At 34.9% G+C, this 22,175-nt stretch overlaps 1 protein-coding gene across 5 annotated transcripts in view; it reads right to left on the bottom strand.

The window, feature by feature from the left end:
- Positions 1–22,175, bottom strand: part of Trol (terribly reduced optic lobes) — a 149,488-nt gene that overhangs the window by 80,408 nt on the left and 46,905 nt on the right. For 4 of the 5 annotated variants that reach the window (XM_049837550.2, XM_064035371.1, XM_064035372.1 and 1 more), the window contains exons 2-9: positions 20,720–20,846; positions 20,199–20,292; positions 19,615–19,685; positions 18,994–19,156; positions 18,268–18,440; positions 17,238–18,044; positions 17,083–17,133; positions 16,743–16,856 (exon numbers count right to left, since the gene is read on the bottom strand). In XM_049837550.2, coding sequence (XP_049693507.2) covers positions 16,743–16,856; positions 17,083–17,133; positions 17,238–18,044; positions 18,268–18,440; positions 18,994–19,156; positions 19,615–19,685; positions 20,199–20,292; positions 20,720–20,846 — 1,600 coding nt within the window. Of the gene's footprint in view, positions 1–16,742; positions 16,857–17,082; positions 17,134–17,237; positions 18,045–18,267; positions 18,441–18,993; positions 19,157–19,614; positions 19,686–20,198; positions 20,293–20,719; positions 20,847–22,175 lie in introns of those variants that run through there. The other variant, XM_064035381.1, reaches the window with a different exon arrangement.

Genomic DNA, 22,175 nt, shown 5'->3' with positions numbered 1-22,175 from the left:
GGCTCGTTGTTTACCTTACCGTAATTTCATTTACTACGTACGCTAAATTATCCGATTCCTGACGTTCATTTGTTTTTACTTTACGCTAAATATTCACGCTATCTGTTACGTCGAAACTAGCCAGTTCATCGAATTAGTAAGTTTTTAAAAGCCCTTTCACTGTTAGCGATATTTAACGCCATATTTTTAAAGCTAGATGAAAAAGTGTTATTGAGTTATCGGATAAAACAAAATAAATGATTTCGTGAAACAACTTTTATCATAAATATCGTGTTGCCATTTTACTCGCAAAGCACCAAGTTCCTAATGTACGAAGGATCTCTCATCACTGCAGGTGTTGAATGCGGAAGTTATAGGTACCGTATGTATGCATCGATACTGCAATTATTACATGAAGTAAGTCATTTATGGTACTTTCTTATAAATGTCTATGTAGCTCAGTCATATCTCCGAAATTATAAAAAATAGTTAAACGAACACAATATAATAAAGTAATATTTAGCAATACGCGTGAGGTTTCCTTCCATAATTACCCCTTCCAAAAAATTGATTTAGACCTAATAGTTATTTTGGTCTGAACGCACCCTTATGCTTAGAGGTGACGTTCTTTCACAGATGTATAATGGCATGCCACGGCAAGTTCAAAAGTTGCATTGATAACATAACCAATAATAAATAGTAAGCTTCACTTTTGTTTCTAGTCGGTATTTAAATGTGATCTTCTTACGTTCATAGACAGTACAAATATTAATATCAGTTTTTCATAAAAACACTGATTATTTGAATATTGGCTTGTGAAAACTAAAAGTAAACAGCTGTTTTTCGAAAAATAGACATTTATGTTGTCGGTGAACTTGGGCCTGGGCCCTTAGTAAAGTTGGTTTTAATATAAACACTTACAGCCTTACTTATAAAATAATAAGTTATACTTAAGAGATGTTTAAGAAAAAATCTTACTTATAAACGTGGGTGAAATAAATCATTTTCTTAGCAATGTCTTAAATGAGCTGTCAAATTAAGTAGCCTCACACCCTTGTTTAACCCGCTAATTATCAAAATGGCTGGATTCTTACCAGCTGATTTTTCATTTCCGGTTTATTGACAGCTCAACTTTTTAATTTTATATTTTACGGATGCCATTGTTGCCATTACACAACGTTTTGATGACAAATATTTTTTTAAGCTATAGTTCGGCCGCTCAAAGAATGCGTTTCTGACACATCGCGATTGAACTGACGACGTAACTTTGTAATGGCGTTGCAGTACGATAAAAATATTTTTGCTGGTTGTTTATCGTTTTAACAATTGTTGAGCATTAAAACAACATTATTATATCAATAATAATCAATGAATGTTGTAATTTTGTGCCAAATTGAGTGTCAAATAACTTGGTAAACAATATTTTTCTAAATCTATACTGCGCTATTACAAGGTTATGTCAGCGCTTTATATTTGTAGTGCTGTGCTAAAAATAACAGGCAAGTATCGTAATCTGTTCTGGTTGATGGTTCTTATTCAGTTATACTTATAATATAAAATAATACGTTTTGTTTTTCTTTTTAAGAATTTGAAAATAATGGACTATAGGATAACTTTTATGAAATATAAAAATAAAACTATGATCAAACTGAACGCGCGAAAGAAAGTAGCATTTTTATATTTAGGTTGAAAATGGTAACCCCAAATGGCATCATGGGCCCTCATTTTGTGACGCTAAATAGTCATTTGTTGTCGTTTCGTGCGCTAAGACTAAGTGCCCTGCCTCATTAGGACGCCAATGGCGACGTCGCCGGCTACGTATCCAAGCAGTTAGTATTGAAATGTATGGAACCTAACTCACTTGGCGACGGTTTGGTAACGTCGCCAAATTGGAGGCGTGGCCACGAGCTACAGTTCCCTATGTGGCTTCTGGCTACCGTGGCAACTTGGCGACGTGGCCACAGTAGCCACTATAATGTACACGGTAAAGCGCACCTCCCTCACACAGTCGCCAATGTGGTCGCCAGTCAGCTTGCAATTTCTTGAGCGACGACGTAAACAATTGACTATCGAGACGCCATGGCCACTCGACTTGGCGACATTTGGATGCCAGAAGTAGCCAGACCTTGCCGCTGGCGACGTCGCCATGGTTTCCCAGTGAGGTAGAGCTCTAAAAACCTGATTTTGGAAGATTTTGACCGAGATATCAGGATTGATTCTGTTATTGATAATACCTAATATACACGTAATATACACGTAGGCGAAGATGATGATGAAGACACCACCTCCTCAAGTCTCGAATCGGAGTCTGATTAACATTCTGTACGCACATTCAATTCAATGTACTTACTTTATTGCATAGAAATACAGATTGTAACTTTGTAACAAAGAATAAATAAAACGATTTTATTATATGAATATTACCTTTTTTTGGTTTCCACTTAAATAACTAAAATATAAATTTTAAATGATTCCGCCAATTTAAAACGAAAATAATCTTAAAATAATGCGGCGGTTTATTTTGGGGGAACGGTAACGAACTCAGTGTTATGTTGTGCCCATCACTAGTCCTGACTAACTGATAGGTGTCAGGAACGCATTCTCTGAACGGCCGAACTTTACCAACATTCCGGTAGTGTTGAGAAATTAGTATGTTTTTATGTCATTATCTGTTCATTACTTAAGACATGCTTAAGCAACGTTTATAGGTCAAAATAATTTAATCACTACTTAAGGCTTTAAGTAGTAATTACTTAAAACAATGCTTAGAAGATGATTTGTTGATTTTTATAAGTAAGGCTGCTAATGATTTAATTGTCATTATACTGACGTTGTAGTCAGGTAATGAGCCCATTAGTTTTCTTTCTGTGTTTTCTAGATAAGTAGATACACGTCATGAATGGCAAAAGGTTAAGATGAAAAAAAAAGTTTATAAAAGTATTCGTTGTTTACCTTATGCAAAGAGTATGATAAAAATTTACATTATCGGTTCTGGGGAATCCAAAGTTGCAATTTTACACTTGGTGTATTGTAAATAATATTTTTTTTCAGCCATTTTATTGTAATGCGATAGTTATATTTTTACTGGCTGTTTTTCCGGGATCTCCTTTTCTTCCCGTGGCAACTACTTCCCATACTGGGATAAAATATAGCCTATGTTACTCGGGAATAGTGTAGATTTGTGAAAGAATTTTTCAAATAGGACCAAGAGTTTCGAAACCTTTACGGTACAAACAAGCAAACAAATGTTTCCTTTATTATATTAGTATAGATTTATTCAAGTTATCAGGATATTACAAGCAATAAATGAATGCGTAAATTAAGTTTTTTTCTTTACTTCAACTCACGGTTTACCTTAAAGGACCTGTTACTAAGCTGCTTACTACATAAAAGTAGTATATTTAACATTGACACATATTCTATTTTCAAATCAATAACAACTTCCATATTGACATTTCTTAGTCATAGAGCCTGGAAGCAATTGTCTATGTACCTATTTTTATCGCTTGGCTATTTTATCCCGCTTGCTTACTAAGCAAACTAATTACATCATTTTCATGACATCATAGCGGCTTCAGATATATAAATATATACTAACTTTATAGTATATTTTATATACATTTACTTACATGTAAAAAATTGATTCATGCTACTATTTTTGTAATAAGGTCAGGAAACAAATGAACCAGCCTTTTTGGAATACTATTTTAATAATATAAATATATAAAACTAGTACATAGTATAATTTATATATATATACTTATATACAAAAAATTGGTCCATACTACTATTTTTGTCATAGGGTCAGGAAACAAATGAACTAGCCTTTTTGGAATACTATTTTAAAAGCTTTTAGCGAGAGTTTGTTTTTCTGAATTTGGTAGTTAGGATCGGATTTCGAAAATGTTTATGAATTTAAAATCTGTTTCAGTTCTGTGCTTTTTATTGTGCGTTGCTGTAACAACTCTAAAAGGACTGCGCGAAATAAGGGTAAGAGTTCCGCGGTATATTAGGAGTTGGCGAGCTATGGTTTTCAAAGTAAAAGGCGGTTTGCGACTAAATTCCGAGCTTAAGCACGCGCATGGACTCGCGCAATGTTCCGAGACGACAAAAAGATTGGCGCGACTACTACCTACCACTGGATTGTACTCGTTTTCCCTATTAACTGTCATGTCGATGCAGTGCATGCAAAAAATAGATGTTTACCATGACTAACGACAAAAGTCTAGACAAATAGATAAAGCTAGAATAGAATAATTTATACTATGAATCATTGGATCATCATTATTTATTCACTAGGTGTTTTCCTCATTGCCTATCTATTCACCACATCCTGGGAGAACGTCGTCATCTCCCGTATGAAAAGTAAATATACAAGGCAATAATGGAAACCAACCTCCCTCTTAGATCACCTCTAATGGGGTACAGATTGCCGTGTGGTATACATAAAAAAAAAAAAAGAAAATACTTGATCGAGTACATGCCTTCACAATTTGTGCTAGTAGGAGGCAACAGGTTTGAAGTAATTTTGTGATCAATGTTCGTACCTTAATGGACGAAATAGGAACCTAGTATTAGGATCAGCTATTTGTACATTCTAGAATTTATTATGTCAGCATGATTGTAGCTGTGGCACAACTAAGAAAGATTAGCGGAGATGTCATAAGGCAGATAAGTAGGCGCGATCAGTTACTAGAACTAACGAGGCGTTCGGGTTCTTTGTCAAATCAAGAGGAATCTGTCAAGGATGGGTCTTTATTGATTGTTAATTTGGTGTAAAAAAGACGGGTTCTAAAGAAGTCATAAGGTATAAGGCGGAGCTATATACATAGTTACAGTATTTTGAAGCGCTATTTTCTTAAGAGATTTTGCGTTATGATATCTCCGTTAGTCAATTTGTTCTCCGTGGTCGGTTCTCAAAAATAATGTGGACTTTATGAGGCGATAGAATCAAAATGATAACTGCCTGGTTAGTGGAACGGCAGTTTCAGGAGATTGATAAACCATGGTTTGACATACACAAAAGTGAAATCACATTCGATCAAAACCACCCCATTCATGACAAACTACGACCGTCCATCGGAAAAGCCAGCGTCTTAACAGTTGCCACGAAGTTCACAAGCGGGTACAGTCGCGAACATAAATAAATCAGGTGTGCGAGCGACATGCGACTGATAGTGTCGCGATTGGAATGTCTCGACTGCCGCTCGCGACGGAAGAGACGTCGCGATGCGTTCAGGAGACCGCACCCTATAAACAGGGCACAACTAACTGAGGGTTGAAATTTTAAAATCTAAGTAACTTGTTCTAACAATAGTCCAAGTTCAGGCTTTGTAACTTAATGAGAACTAGTGTTGGTAGAGCCCTCGAAGGTCAGGTTAGGTTAAATTACAAATTGCAGGCTAACTCTAAATAAGTCTTAGTTGAGTTGGATTAGTCTCTGGCTTATTAATAGAATTGTTGCAGCATCTACTAAAACTCGAACTCATAAAATTTGAAGTATTATCAGTAGAATTTTCGAACTTATCACAAAAGCAAGAAGAATTACCTGGAGCTGTTAAAAGATGTTTTAGCGTCCACCCTTGATTATAATACCTTAGTCCTAAAAGAGAACGACACGCACCAAACATATGGTAGATTATCACTATTTCTACATATTCGGCCTCCAAATAGAGGTTATCTGGGTTCGTCCAAACATTGACTGGTACACTTATCGGCACTTTAACGTACCAATTTTGCCAATTTATTATAATAAACCCTACAATGGATAAAGGTTCGTTCAGATCTGCCAACACAAAGCGTACCTACCACATAACGTAGCCGCCGCGACAATTGTATTATTTTTGCGATGCTATTATATTATTTTTGGTTGAAGAACTAGTCGTGATAGTAATTTTTACTCGGACGAATAACGTAAAACAACAATAAAGAAAGTTTGCAATGAATTAAAGAAAGAGAATTCTACACGTTACACTAGGAGCTAGGGTGTTGAGAATAGATTCTTCAATATTACAGTATGATTAAATATGATTTTGAGGCCGTTGCAACCAGAATTGAAACTGTGGTGGTGGCCCTCGTCTTTGCATGGTCACCACGTGACTGCTACGCTCAATGTTTGTAGATCTGAACGAACCTTTATAGAGACATCCATTGTGGATAACTTGCAAAATTTACCGGAACACGCAAACTCCAGTATTCAATTTAATAAAGAAAACTTCGAGCACTTATTCTGATCGGGAAAGCAAAAATTAATCTGTGGTTGTAACGTTTGTTTTTTTTTGTATTGTACTTTCATGCCCACCTTTTTGTCATTCTAAAAGATTTGTTTGTTTAAAGCTGGTATCTTGCTTACAGTCGTAGAGAAAAACTACTGTAATCAACTAGATAGTCCACAGGAACACTAGTAACTTTTTTTTGATAGAAAAGTCGTATCTACATTTGACTATAACAACATACTCTTTGAACTAGCATTTGACAGTCAACAAATTCGTGAGTGACACAGCAAGACTTTTTGATTTGCGTGAATACAACAAAAGTAACGTAAAAAATGAATACCGAAGGAAAACTCTTCAAATTAGGTTAATAATGTTGTTTGTATAAAGTTTTAAACCAGTTCCATAACTATTATGAAAGCAATGTCGTTATAAATAACTTCAATAATTTGAATTCGTTCTGTAATGGGGAAACTTAAGCTGTGGTAAGTATTAAATTGTTAAATATTTTTCTGTTTTAATGAATAAGGACTGAAAATTCAAGTTAATTTCGAAATAATTTAAGTATTCAATTATTCATATTTGATGTAAAAAACTGCTTTAAAGACAAGTTTTTTCAATGTTTTTATTTATTTTTTATTTTTATCATATCCCGCGATATCCCCGAGCAGCTTATTTATTTTACTGCGCTACAGATAAGCAAGAAATTATTGTGAGCTGAATAGACAGCATGCAATTATAATGAATACCAACTAAATATCGATTGGCGACGTCACGCAAGCCCTTTGAATAGTGTTGGGGTAAATTGTTAAAGATGTATCGATAAATTGAGTCAATCATAAAAAAAATCGAAATAAGTCATTATTTGTATTTCACATTATCTAGCAGATTTAATAACTTATTTCTATAAATAAACGTTAAACATATAAATTGGGAAAACGCAAGAAGATTATGTATCTGACAGAAACACTGTGTTGCAGCAAGTAATGGAATATGAAATTTATAATGACGCCTTAATTATTTTGCAGTTGCATTATTATCTGTCTTCATTAAAAGACGTGAACTACAATTACTATCATAAGTGAATAGCTGTATTTCTGAAATTTTTAATTAATATAGTACGAAATATTTCGGCACAAATAATTGTGAATATTAGGCTTTGGGCAGTATATATGTTTTTATTTGTAGTTCAAACTTAGATAATGAATACAATTAGATAACTTAAACAGTTCAGTTTTGTTTAATAAACCAAAGGTCAGGAACAGATTAATAGTAACGAAGATATTTTTGACGTTGTTATTTTGACCCCGATCGCTATTGGGTTCACTGGGCTCTCATCGAATATGAAAGGGTCCTTGAATCAGTGAATACGTAGAATAGATTTTGGTCCAGTATTTACTATAAATAAAAAAAATCATTTAAATAGTGTGTCATCGGCATAGGGAACATGGTCCAAGCTACTGACGCGTTGGACAGGGCAAACGATGCGGGTGACAGCTCCATCAAACTCCATCAAGCTCTCTACGCATAAATCGAGCCTTTTTGGTTATAAAACATTGACAGCGGAATGTAGATATTAAAGTTCTTTTTAATTAAGCTCCTAATTGTTATAAGGATAGCAATACCAGCCGATAATGTTACAGAATGTAGTTAATTCTCTATTGACCTGTTTAATGCAAGTGGTTTAGACTATCAGTTTTCATCAACATTGCCTCCATTTTGAATTCGACATTGAGACTAGATTAGTGGCAGAGCGTCAATCATTTTACGTACCTAATTGCCACGTTAAAATTGATAATGGGAAATGTTAGTGATAAATTAATGATCGTGTCCCCGAGTCACGTGAATAAAGCTTAATTTGACCGCTGTAGATAACATTATTATTTAAACAATGTAAAAAATAATACGAAGTCAATATACCTATTACACGTTTACAGATACAGCTTTTGTTTTATCGATATCGATAGATGTAGTCTCAACCCGTCACTAAACGGTTAACCCTAAACGATGCACCCAGGGGTCGAATTGTCTTATAATGAATATTATGTTCAGAATTTTATGATCCTACTTATCATGGATTGTGTGGTACGCTTAAATATTTCGGCAATCACAAACCGAATGGTTTGATGTCACCATAAGTAGTAACTTTTGTAAACTTTTTTCGATACTTACGTTTCTAAGGCTAAGAACGAGAGATGATTTTACAACATTGCATGTTAAAAAGCTATTTTATTTAAAACCGTAAAAATTCTAACAATTACCAGCTTAATTACAGTTAAGTTAGCCACGAAAACTCTCGCTTTATTCTGCCCAACTGCATTGTATTTTTAATGTCACAAAAGTGCAGCCCGACCGAATAACTCCAGAAATAATCTTTTTCGTTTTGGTTTAGCTTCCAGAAATATTTTTAAATAGAATTTGGTAAGCCAAAACAGTCCCCTGACTTTAACTTTTAAATGTCCTAAATTAGGTCCAGTAGCCAGATACGGGAATAGAAATTATGAGAACAAAAAGACCTGAAATATTTTTTGTGACTTTTCCTTATTAGGGAAACAGATCTTTTTATTATTATTTTATTAGATTAGATAGATAAAATAAAGATATACTTTTGACTAAAACGCACCTTAATTTGTTCAATTAATTAACCATTTAATTTATAAAGTGTGATTGACACTCTGAATCTAAGCTCCCTTCCATTTTATGGTATGGTTAAGAGATTCCAATTTTGTCGTTAGGCACTTCTTGTGACACGGTGTGCTCTCACGCCCAGATAACTTGACCCGGATCGACTCTGACTAGTGTTTGGTGTGACATCCCTATTGACTGCCCAGAAGGTCAAAATTATAATTATTACAGACGCATTTAAGTTATTGGGAGCTAGTGTTTTATTGGGAACCCGATGGCATATCGGAATGTAAGTCAAATCAAAATATCTATATACCTATTTGCTTTGATTTTTTTATGCTTAAACTACTCTTGGATTTAATTAGTTACGTAACGTTATCGTATGTATATCAATTGAATAATAGAATTTACTTTAGAAGTGTAACTGAAACTTAGCAACTAATCTATTCTGGCGCTTTTAACTCGTTCTGAATATTTGACCTGGTTTGTTATTTTCTTTTTGTTACAGTCGATTATTGACAAACCTCATCGATTTATTGGGACAAAGAAACATTAAAGGAACCTCGCGTCATGTAACCTTGAGCAAGTCACTGTATTGAAAAATATAACTGGCATGTGTCCTGACTGTGACGTCACCAAAACCGTCGACCTCAATCAAAATTCATGATTATTGCAGAATGCCTAAGGCTGTGCTTACCCCGCAAAACAAAGCTTGATTCAACTTAAAAAGGTTTTCAGGATTTACTTTGAAACTGTCTGTTCGAAAATAACCGAAAAACAGTTTCGGTAACAAAAGTAGAATGGGTCAATTTTAGTGAAATTAGGATAGTCAAGTCTACGAGCTACGAGCTTTCTGATATTTGGGTTCGCTTTTGGCTGTGAAATCTTCATAAATAAAGAGGGTAAAAAATTATAATATTAAAGGTATTAACTGGAAATTCCAAGACGTTGCAAAATGCAATAATAGTGAGTGCTTAGGGAGCGGCTAGCAAATGATCAGTAAAACATTTCATTAGCAAGGCCTTTTCATTTAATTATTAGCTCAGTTGTTCTTACCTAGGTAGGCTGTTTATGGACAAATGCTTTTGCCATTTACTTTCTGTTATACCTACTAACACACATAGGAGAATATTTTAACACATACAGTTAGCCGACTAGTATAATACTAAATAATTGATTATTAAATTACACAAGGGAACAACATTTTGGTGGCATGAAATATTACGACTAATATTGTATATTTTTGGGCTGCTAATTTAAGATCTGAAGTCAGAATTTCTGTATCAGCTTTAGTTTTTGAGATATCAACAAAACGTGATTTTCACAATTTTATTAACAAAAAACAGCAGAAGAACAACAATTAAGCATCAAAAAACTTTCTTTTATAAGATTTTCTAGCTTGATTCGGTTCACTAGGGCTGTCTTTAATGCTGCAAAAGTAGTTCGCCATCATGTTGGCATTCCAATGACCCTAGGACCGCTTTTCCATAGTCCGAATATCTTGATGGAACCGTTCACCTTATTCTTCCCTGAGATCACCTAGATTTTCAGGGAAATGGTCAAAATGGCTAAGGAGGAAGTGTACCTTGACGCTCATATTACAACCAAGCTGTTGGAAATGCGACAACATCTGTTCAAACTGCTTTGAATAAGCTTTCGTCCTTTTTGTTTGATAGAAAATTTTGTGCAATCCAAACGAATTCCTCTCAGACATTTTTTTCGATATTGGTCATGTAATTATGAAACTTCTCATCCTTCATCAATCACCTTATTTGTGGACCATCAGAAATTCCGGCTTTTAGTTTCTCTATACTCAAATAATGGGACTTTTTAGATATGTATTGAGCATTTTTGTTCAGAGCTTCTACAAATTGTTTCATGAGCCAAAGTTTGATGGGCAAAGGTGGTAGCACCTGTATTAAGGTAAAGTGGTAGATAACAAGTTAGGGTAAATCAATTTGAACCGTTTTTTTTTGTTAATACCGTTCATATCAACCACGCAGAAAAACTACCTAATGATTCGAGGGTTCTCGCCAGATCGTCGGTGTTTGTTACTTGAAATCGGGTGTTTTCTGATTTTTTCATAACCTTAAAGACTCGACTCATATTTTACATACCATTTTAGACACCCAGTAGGTACCTGTCGCAGGTGTTCAAAGAAAATCCAAAAAGAACTCAAAGAACACCCGTTTCAAGAACTCCGACACACATAGTCTACAATCTTTAAATGTATATTCACCACAAATATTTCAGAAATAGTTAGTATCATTTTTACAGTTATTTTGCAAAATATAAATAGTAAAAATTATATACTTTTTAAATAAAATGCTCTGTTTTATGAAATTTAAGTGTAACTCGTTCGAAAATACGGTCAATAGCTGTATATCAAAAACTAAAGCTGTTAGAAAAAAAATGTGGGTAGATTTGAAATCAGCGACCTCGAATTAGTAAACAAAAGTCATAAAATTTCATGCAACAAAAAAAAAGTCTTATTTTGTTCCCTTGTGTTATTATTTATTTTCAATTGTAGTAGCAAATGTTCTATGTTCTTTGTCTGAAAGAAAAGTTATATTATTATTTATTGAAAGTTAATAGATACTATAACGTCTCATGTTCAGAAAACAGGGCAGTTGTCAACAGAATCATTTTCTCATTGTCTTTATTCTTTATTATATTATATTCTATATATAAAAAAATAATCCCTATTTTCCTTAGTTACGGCATTACGCGTGAACAGTCACACAGTTTTGCTAATTCTTATTGTTTTTGTTAGAAGATAGTTAGAGGGAGAAAAGTGTTAGAAGTTCGTGTGTGTTATTGTGCATACAATGTGCAGCCAAATTTAAATCACCGTTTGAGACAATTATAAATAACGACACTGCATTCAAAGAGCGAGTTTATGTCAATTTGTTTCAATCAAGGCTCGGGCGCCAGGGCCCACAGACGACAATTAAGACAACTTATACCAACAACCTTGATGTCACACCAAAATAAATTTATTATAGTTTATGTTTTATTCAATTACATTGTTCAGCGGTGTCATCATAAGATGATCCATACTAGAAGTTTGTAATTGGGGTTAACAGGCTGCCCAAACATTGTAGGCTACCCAAGTGTCAAGAACAGTTTTATTTGTTTCAGGGCTGTATCTATCATCTTTACCTTTGTTGGTACTACCTTTTTAATGACCCTACTCGGCAATGATATATTTGTTCCATACATTTAATTAAGTATATCTTCCATTTCGTCTCGTTGCGACATCCGGCACTTCTTTGATTTAATTGTGATCTTTGACCATATAATGTACATGTACAGCTTCAAATAAATATCATGAGGCAATGTCTAATAGGTCCCCAGTAAACATGATTGATGCCATTATAAAAATTTTATGATACGGCTTCAAGTATTCGAGTGAGTTTGAGTAAGAGCTTTAGGAACCTATCTAGTCATTATATTATTGTAATTGCAATCTCTATCAATAATTTGTAATTATATTTAACTTAAGTACTGTTAGAAGGCTTCATTATTTCGTAAATAGTAGAAGGGTGAAGGAAAACAACTTAAGGAAACCTGGACTATTAAGTCTGAAATCACCAACCCGCATTGAGCAAGCGTGATGATTAACGCTCAATCTTTCTACGATTGAGAGGAAGCCAATGTCCAGAAATGGGACGATACAAAAGGCTGTATGTAACTGTTAGATAGTACCAGCTGCTTGCATATGATAAAAATATCACCTACAAACGTTCCTAGAAATAAGTCATGACTATAAACAAAGGAGCCAGACAAGAGCGAAATCTGCTGAATCCAGGCTACAATTATATCGGTGTTTAGAAGTGGCAACAGGAATGTTTAGCTCATCATAATAAAAGGCTGCGAGGAGCTTAATAACGGATGTTATGGCAACAACACCGATACGTGTCACAATCAGACGTGATGACTAATGTTAAGATTTAAACACTTGAACAGATATTTACAATGATGGGACTAACAAATTATCGTGTTAAAATAAAGTTGTAAAGCCACAGCTAAACAAAATGCGCCGTGCAGTCTTGGATTCTATTTTTAGGCAAGGAATTGTCATGATATCATTGAAAAGAATAAGTCATGCACTATAAACTCGAGCGTTTTCTCAAAAAAAAAGTATAGGTAGGTACTCTAATATTTTAAAGAGGAAGTTATTTTTTATTTCTTTGCCCGCAAAAGACCCAAACATACTGATCTATTTGATAAATGCTATCATCTTCTGGAAAGCTATATCTCTGGCTGACAAAAGCTCTAGTTTATCCGAATAATGGAATTATTTTCTGTAATACGAGCTTGGCATGAGTATAAGTATTACTTGAAAACTGTACCATGTTTCCTAACCAATCAATCGCCACTAAAACTTGCATACAAACAAACAAGACGAAAGAGTTCAATAATCCTTTATGAGAAACAGAAGCTACGTATTATAACAGTGGCGTTATTATTTGAAGGGCATACGGCTATTCATTTCACAGTACATTAAGGTCTATGATGTTTAAATTAAACGCATAAGATGCCGATGGGCAGTTGAACAACTCTATTGAACCCTGTAATTGCCCACAGAGCTTCATCGTACATTGACATTAATTAAGATTTGAATTAATTTAGGACAGTATTTTAATGTTCAATCACAACAGTGTTTAGGTCATTTGTTGATTGAAAGGGCCTTGGTTGTAATGTTATCTCAATGTTGGATTTGAACACTTCTTGTAAGTAAGTCCATTACATTCTTACGGTTTTTGAAATTTACAAGTAGTCTTAGGTTTGAATGTGTGAGATCAAATGTTTTTTTTTTGTAACCTACAAGTCTATAAGTAAGCAAGCTATAAGAAACTTTGTAGGATCTGGGGCCACGAAAGAGGCAGTTTTTTTCACCATGTGAGGGACAAAGACCTTTTTAAATAGAATATTTCGTATGAACATACCTCCAACGAATTATAAGTACTTTAGAAGCTAGAACTTATTTTAGATTATATTATCGATAGTTAGTTTCAAGTTCTTGGATTCTTTCTCTAGTAATGAATTATATATCAATGGAAAGGCCTTTTTAAATAGAAAATTGCGTAGTAAAATACCTCTAACAAATTGTCAGTACTTTAGAAGTTACAGCAGATTTTAGACATAGTTATTATTTCACTAAACACGTTCTAACTCCCTAAATACTAAAAAATGACAATCGCCGCCATATAAGAAAATACTCTACATAACACAAGCTTTCTATTGATATATCACTTAATGCTAGAGGAGAGGTAGACAAAACGCTCATTGTCCTTTTTTTTAACGATTGCGATAACAATTACATTGTAACTGAACAACTAATTTGATAATGTGGTAGTACTTGAAAAGTCCAGTTAATCATATCCAATATGAAAATATTGGTCAAGCAGCTTATAATTCGCCAAGTCGGTAAAAGATCGATGACATCACTATATAATTGTACATTTGACATATACGTAGGTATTTATTTTAATTAAGTGATTAAGTGAATGTAATGTGTAGTTAAAACGAGAGAGTTTGGGGTTCTTCGAGATTTCTGCCAAAGATCGTTCTTCGTACCCAAACACCCGAATTTGGGCGACGCTACAATCTTTGGAGATTTTACATTATGAAATCTGCGCTCGTCACTTTGTGAGTACCTATACTAATTAACGCAAGTCTGATTCACTATTGACAGACATTTATTAATACTAATTTATTAATAAAAAATCAGAAAGTACATTAATCATAAAAACTATTCGTTATTTGTTTAATGAGTGATTACGATTTTTTTAACAAAGTAACTATTTATGGCCGTTCCCTGTTGTGTTGCTCACAAAGAGGGAATCTGAAATAACTTGCATGGGGTTAATGTTAAAATTGTATCTTTAGTCATCAAATCAACAGATAGATAGAATATTGGGAGCGGTCGTAATACTGTTTACCTATCGATGCCCTACGTAAGCGCCACTTAAAGCCGGCGCCGGTTTAAGTCTCAAGCACATTATAATTATGCCAAATTACATCATGGGTTGTAATTTACAGGTATTTATTTGCTCAATAAAATAAAGGTTTTTTTTAAGTACAGAAGTGTTTTAGTTTGTATTTTGTTGTAAGGAAAGATAACACAAATAAGTAGAATACATTTTCGCGGAGGTGTAGGAAAAAAGCACGGCAACAGGTTACTAAAAGAGAAAATTGATATTCAATAACAACGAAAGAAAAACTAATAGGAAATCAATGTATTTGTATATATAGTTTTAACACCAAAACATCTTTAAATGGACAAACCATGGTCATTATTTAACTTTACAGTTTAAACACAAAGCCAAATAAAATGTTTCAGTAATAATAACCTAACGTCAGAAGATTATTAATAGTTGTTTTGTATAAATAGGCCATCTTTGTTTCGAGTGCACTTGTACAATTTCCAGCACTATAATCGACGCAGGCCGGCTTGCATAATTGCAAACACATGAACTCGAGTACCCACTTTTACTATACAAGATATATTCTACTCATAAGTACTCGAAAGTGTAAGTTGGCTTACGCTACTTGACCCTAAAATACTTTTGGATGGTCCTAAACTCCCTAATCCTAGGATAAATTTTAAATGATAACTACTGTGTTTATTGATTTAGAAGATTTTTAAGAAACATTAAATAGTATAGTTAATCTAACGTGGTTTCATTGTAAACAGTTTGTATGCAATTATTCAACATAGGCGAGCACAGTGAACTGCAATTATAATTACATAAAATAAGTTTTAATGAATTTCTCAAAACTCTCCTCAAACCTGGCAGGTATATTACACAATCTTTAATAGACGTTTCAGTAAAATACTGTCCTCGACACTCTAAGTAATATTTATATTTTACACATAGACCATGTACCATCCCAGATACACCCTTCTGAACGGACGACTCTCTGACATACTGGTGGCGGTATAACAACCACAGAATACCAAATGAGATATTAAATGCAATGCTTGGGCTTGAGCAGCATCATCTTTGAAGCTCAAAATATCTAACAGAGTGCTCACCAGCACGCTTACCTAGCACGGCTAGTACGGGCAAATCTCTCCCAGCTTGGAAGAGGCCTTTGTCCAGCAGTGGTCGTTTTAAGGATATGAGTACGAAGTAAACACATACTGAATTATTTTGCATATCCAGAACTGGTATAGCTTGGAGTTTCTATTTCTTCCTTTCTTTAACTTGGGCAATGTGGTTATTAAAAAAAAAAAAAACAAAAGAAAATCATTCGTTCTAGGGCCGAACGTTAAATCTCGGAGTATGAAAACGAACTGTCAGTTCTGGTAGGCAAGAGCTAACTGACAAAATTCGACAGTTATCATCATTGTCGCTGAGATTTATGACGCCCTGTTCAACTAGTTTTACAATTTTTAAAATGAAATCATCGAGTAGATAAAAACTCATGTACCTATGGATAAGACTAACCCAATTAATCAAAGAAACGTAATAAAAAGAGGTAAATGCTTTTTAGGATTGACTTATCAGTCGATATCAGATGTAGCTGCATTTACACCTAAAAGACTGCCGTGCACTTGGATGGCAAAACGTTATAGGAAATAGCAGTAGTAGACTAATATCACAGCTAATATTCTAAAAATACTCAATTCCGTTGCGATTTCTGATGCACCAAAATTGGCATTAAATTCTTCTTGACTTATCATCATCATCATCAGCCTATCGCAGTCCACTGCTGGACATAGGCCTCTCCAAGTGCACGCCACTGAGATCGATTTTCGGCTGCCCGCATCCAGCTCCTGCCAGCCGTCCGCTTGACTTATGCGAAACCAAAAATAGATCTCAGCAAACCTTCACATCGTCAAAACTTCTGACGTTTAATTTCGTTGAATTTGAAAACGCCTTTACCAATTGTTAAAATATAAATTGTACTTACTGTCAGGGCAGTTGTCTTCGTCAGTCCCATCGGTGCAGTCGTAGATCCCGTCGCATCGGCGGCTGTTTTCCACGCAACGCGATTCGTCGCAGCGCATGTATGAAGGCGGGCAATCTGTGAACAAGTTTCGTGTCAGTTATGCTTTTGTCTATTAAGCTTTTGTTTACTGCAATTGACCAATATTCATTGTCATTATTCTCACTTATGTTACGCGAAATATAAAATAACTTTGTGTAAAAAGTGTTTTTGTATAAAAATAAAATTCTATTCTTTTTTGTAATGGCAATCTTAAGGAAGTTTTGCCTAGAGAATTATTTAGAAGCTATTTAACATTATATACCCTGAGATGCCGGATTGTAGCTCGGTGTCGTCTCTGGAAGGGCTGGTGGAACTGAAGAAAAAAAAGAAACAAAAAATGTAAAGAAAAAAAAACAAACAAAAAATAACTCAACAAAACAGCAATTCTCCCAAGCATTAAGTTTTATAAATTAATACCAGTTTGACCAGAATTGTCTCCATTCTGCCCCTCGCCGGGAAAAGCGCTAGAGTTTTGATCATAGTTAGTTTCGTATTGGTCATAGTTCGGTGAAATGTCACCTCTTCGCCCTGACTCTGGGCTTTGGTTTGAGCCTTGTTCAACAGTTTGTTCATAATTATTGTCATCTGGTGAACCATTAGAGTTACGATCATCTGGGATAGCATTAGAATTTGGATCGTCTGGAGAAGAATATCGATCTTGATTATCTGGTGAACCATTAGAAGAATATGGGTCTTGGTTGTCTGGTGAACCGTTAGAATTCCTATCGTCTGGAGAACCAAATGGGTCTTGATTATCTGGTGAACCGTTAGAATTCCTATCGTCTGGAGAAGCAAATGGGTCTTGATTATCTGGTGAACCATTAGAATTCCTGTCGTCTGGAGACGAATATCGGTCCTGATCATCTGGTGAAACATTAGAATTCCTATCATCTGGAGAAGAATATGGGTCCTGGTCATCTGGTGAACCATTAGAGTTTCTATCGTCTGGTGTGGAGAACGGGTCATCCGGAGAAACGTTAGAATTCTGATCATCGGGTGATCCATTCGAATTAGGGTCATCGGGTGACCCATTCGAATTTGGATCGTACGGTGTTTCATCATAATTATTTTGAAGATCTGGTGAAGTATTAGAATTTTGATCGTCTGGTGAAGTATAAGAATTGCGGTAATCTGGTGTTGTAGCGTATGCCGGATCGTCCTTATCGCTTATGTTATTTTCATAATCGACAGGTGGCTCTTGTTCTTCAGCCGTAAAACTGGAGGCTTTAAAAAAATAAAAATAAAATAATATAAAAATCTGTTCCTACGTAAACCAAAGCTTTTATAGAAGGGTGTAATAAACAATTAAAAAATCAAAATATAAAATGTGTAATTACAATATTAGTGCTTTGAAGATTTTAATAAAAATACTATCATTCGGTTACATCTCACGTGAATCACAATACAATCTAATACTAAAAACATTTGTGACTATCAAAACACTAACCTGGGTCAATCAGTTGAGCGCTGAAATCATCATAACTGACAGTGTACTCTCCGAGACGGCCTATGGTTTGAATGTGGTTCCTCAAGATTTCCTTAATTTGATCTGTGTCTTCGTTTCTTGTTGTAACAATGTCCAATGTTACTTTGCACAGGAAATCGTCATTCACCAGCGATCTGCGAAAAAATATTTGGTTCATTAGTACCTGTTTGGAGCATTCTTTGAGGTCATATCAAAGCTTTATTAAATTTAACGTTTTCATTTTTCAACTAGCTTCTGCCTGTGGTTTCACGCACCAGGATAAAAAGTAGCCTTGTGAAATTCTGATATATCGGCTACATTCATGAAAACTCGTTTGTGCGTGAAGAACTAACAAACATACATACAAATCTACGGCTTTACAATATTACTGTGATCAATGTTTCAAGATGAAAACCGAGCCAAATCTGTCCAGCCTTTTTTGAGTTTTAGCAACACAAATGTGCAGGTTTTTGTTTATTGAATTTCAAATAATTATGCCGTTTATGGTGAAGAAATTTCACAGTGAGATAAACATAGAAGACAAGACTGAATTGTGGTTGATAAAGGCCTTTACAAGCACTTATAAACATCGAAAATATAAATAAGTTTGATTCTAGTTGCGCATTCCAAAAGTAGCTTCCTATGGAGAAGAATGGGCAAGAAACTCCATATAAAAAAGCATCACTTTAAAAGTTGATAAACGCTTACTGTATTCTGACTAGACTGGATCGCTGTGTGCCAGGCAAGTTCTCGAACAGCAAGTCCACAGCATTCGCCAAAGAACGAGAGAGATTCTGGAACTCTGGTGAATCCCTGTTGGAGTACGCTGGAATGTACGGCTCCATCACCAGGAAGGTCACACGAAGAGTTTCTGAAGAACAAGGAAACAAGAATTTGATTATTATGTCATATTATTATATATAGGTATATTGTAAGTAGTCAAGCCAGTAAGTCTGACAACCAGTATAACCTAAGGGTACTTGGTTGCCCAGGTAACTGGTTTGAGGAGGTCAGACAGGCAGTCTCTTAGACTGTTGACTGTCGACTGACACAGTTAGACTGGAAGTCGACCCCAGCATAGTTGGGAAAAGGTTTGGCAGATGTTGATATGAGATCAAAACAATACTTAGGAATCAACGGTCGAAGTTCAAAGTTTACCCCCTGTCATATAGCAACTATGTATCGACTTATTTTAAGCAAACTATAATTAATGAGGATGAGAATGCAGATGAGAGTAAAGTTTTACGAATTCCTTTTTTACTTCGAATTGATTTATTATTATTAAAAGTCATTTTTTTTCGTATTTATTTAAAAATGTTCATAACTTACTTTCTTTGAGTTCCGACTCCGACTTGTCGGCCGACCCGGAGCCAGCATCCAAATCGTCTTCTTTGCCGAAACTGGAATATAACAAAAAAAATGATGAGCTATGGTACAAATAACAAATCAAGCTTGCAATTATTCAGTTGATTAAAATATAAACTAAATATTTCTCTTTATGTGGATACCTATACAATGGCAATATAAATTAGCAGACCGCTCGCTGTTAGCACGCCTTCAGACTACTCGGCAGTTGATACCCCGCCTTGCACTGCCATGCAAGGCAAGTCTTGTAAGAACTTTATTAAACTACCTTCATACAACGAAGGTACATTATTATGTCTATAGCTTGCAATATGAATGAGCCATAGAATATTTTGTCAGTTTAACTCAACAAGTGTTGATTTTGAAGATCCCATAGATGAATAGTGTGGTATATAAACCCACTGTTTAACTACAGTAGCAGCCAATGGATGGATAGTTAAGACCATAAATACTTCTTGGTAGAAAGATTTTGTTCCCATATAAATATACCTAACTGTAGGTACCTAACATGTTCCACAAATATGTTTTATTATAAATTATGAAATTACCTGGCATTGTCATCGATGTTGCTCTCCGTGACAGTTTCTTTTTCGGCTTCAGACTCTTTATTATTATTATTCCAAAGGCCAAGGGGATCGAAGGCTGAAATAAAAAAAAAAAATATTTAAAATATGTACGACATCATGCACAGTTAAAATATAATAACTAAACTCTACGACTACTTTCATCGTGGTGTGAGAAATGTATGTACCTATGTCTCAAGCTGTACAAAAATATATTTCAAACTGGTATTTCCATTAGGATTACAGCCATTTAATGGATAATAAAATTCTTTGTTTAACACTTTGTAGAACTTAGATACATAAGGGTGCATCTACACGGTGCATGTAGCTGAAGCAAGTTAACAAGAACACCCTGGTGGATATTTAGCTTTGGTACAGGCGCGAATCACTGGACCCACACGCTTTTAAAATGCATGTAACCTACGCATGTGCCTCAATATACGCAAGCACCGTGTAGATGCACCCTAAGATTGGTTTCTAAAACTATATTTGAAAGTATAACTTACATAGCCATGAGTCACGTTTTAGCCGCTTAAGATGATCTAGTATAGATGAGTCCTCCTTGTTGACTTCGAGAAACTCATTGGATGCCTCCTCTTCTCCCTCCCAGTAGATGTCACTCGCGTTTGACACCTGAAATACAAGAAAAAAACAATATTAGTTATTAGTTTCAAATAAGAAAATTCTTAACAGCTTTTCAATTACCAGCAAAGAGCAATATTAGAAATGTTTACTGCTCTGCCATAAGAAGTATTTCGAAAAGTACCTTCAGGTGAGGTGAAAAAATTCTCGGTAAAAAAATAGTAGGTAAGCGCGGACTTTTCACTTTTGGGCCTTTATGAATGGAATATGTAAGGGGATCTGGTCAATAAAGTAGTGGTTTGATAATAAGTCAGGCTGGTAAGATGACAAAAAATTAAATAGACCTGTAGATTTGAAGCTTATATTAGTCACTGCAAAGAGCAAAATAATGCGTCTGGCTGCGTCACTACATAATTCTTAGTTGAATGGCAATCTTCAGTAGGTACGTCAGAATCCCGAGAATTTTCGTGAAGAAATGTTTAAAGGTCTACATAAGACCCTCGGTTTGTATTATATGGGAATAAGTAAATAGGTGTTGCGTGATTGGTCAGAGGCGCTCGACATGCCCCGCCTATATAACGATCTCGATTTAACTGCTGAATCCCGTTCTAGTAATCTCCGCCTTTATTTTATACGTTAAAGTATTAGAATGCTTTTATTTTCATTTATTAACTTTAGGAATGTTTTGGCGCATTGCAACGTCTTGGGTGCAACGCTTGCAGTCGATCTTGCACCAAGTTGCAGCAGCGGATTGACTTATAAGCCCAATTTTTTTCTTCGCAGCCCATTATATGACAAGTTAATACTGTAATTACTATCTCAAGTTTTGTTAAAGTCACATGCGTTTATACTTTAATTACTATCTCAAGTAATTTCAAATAATGGTTAGTAGTGTTTGAATCGATACAAAAGCTCTGAAATTAGGGCGGGGCAGCGCGTTTCATTCACATTGAAAGGTTAGTGTGTCCCAAATAGCTATATATAGCTAATAGTGTTAAATACTCCTCTGTCCTTTAACTTTATTTTATGTTAATACTTTATATTCATTTATTTAAGTATGGATGTAAGGATGCAGGTCGCCTCCAACAAGTATCTGTGGAAATCTAAGGGGAGGCCAATGTCCAGCAGTAGACGTCCCATGGCTGAGATGATGATGATGATGATGATTTAAGTATGATGGACATGGACCTTCACCCCTGAGGTAGGATCATGAAAGCTGTCGCTATTTTGAATTTTATGATGAAGCCAATCCGATATGATATAATTAATAGGTCATAGAAGGCTTTCAGTAATTACTTAAAGAAATACGCTAAAATCAACTCACAGTACCAAACCCAAAACCCTAAGGTCGATTTGACCACCTCCCCTATTTTGAAAGTT

The sequence above is a fragment of the Helicoverpa armigera genome, chromosome 1 (genome assembly GCF_030705265.1).
Source record: "Helicoverpa armigera isolate CAAS_96S chromosome 1, ASM3070526v1, whole genome shotgun sequence".
NCBI classification, from domain to species: Eukaryota; Metazoa; Arthropoda; class Insecta; order Lepidoptera; family Noctuidae; genus Helicoverpa; species Helicoverpa armigera.
This window is presented reverse-complemented; position numbering and strand designations above follow the sequence as displayed.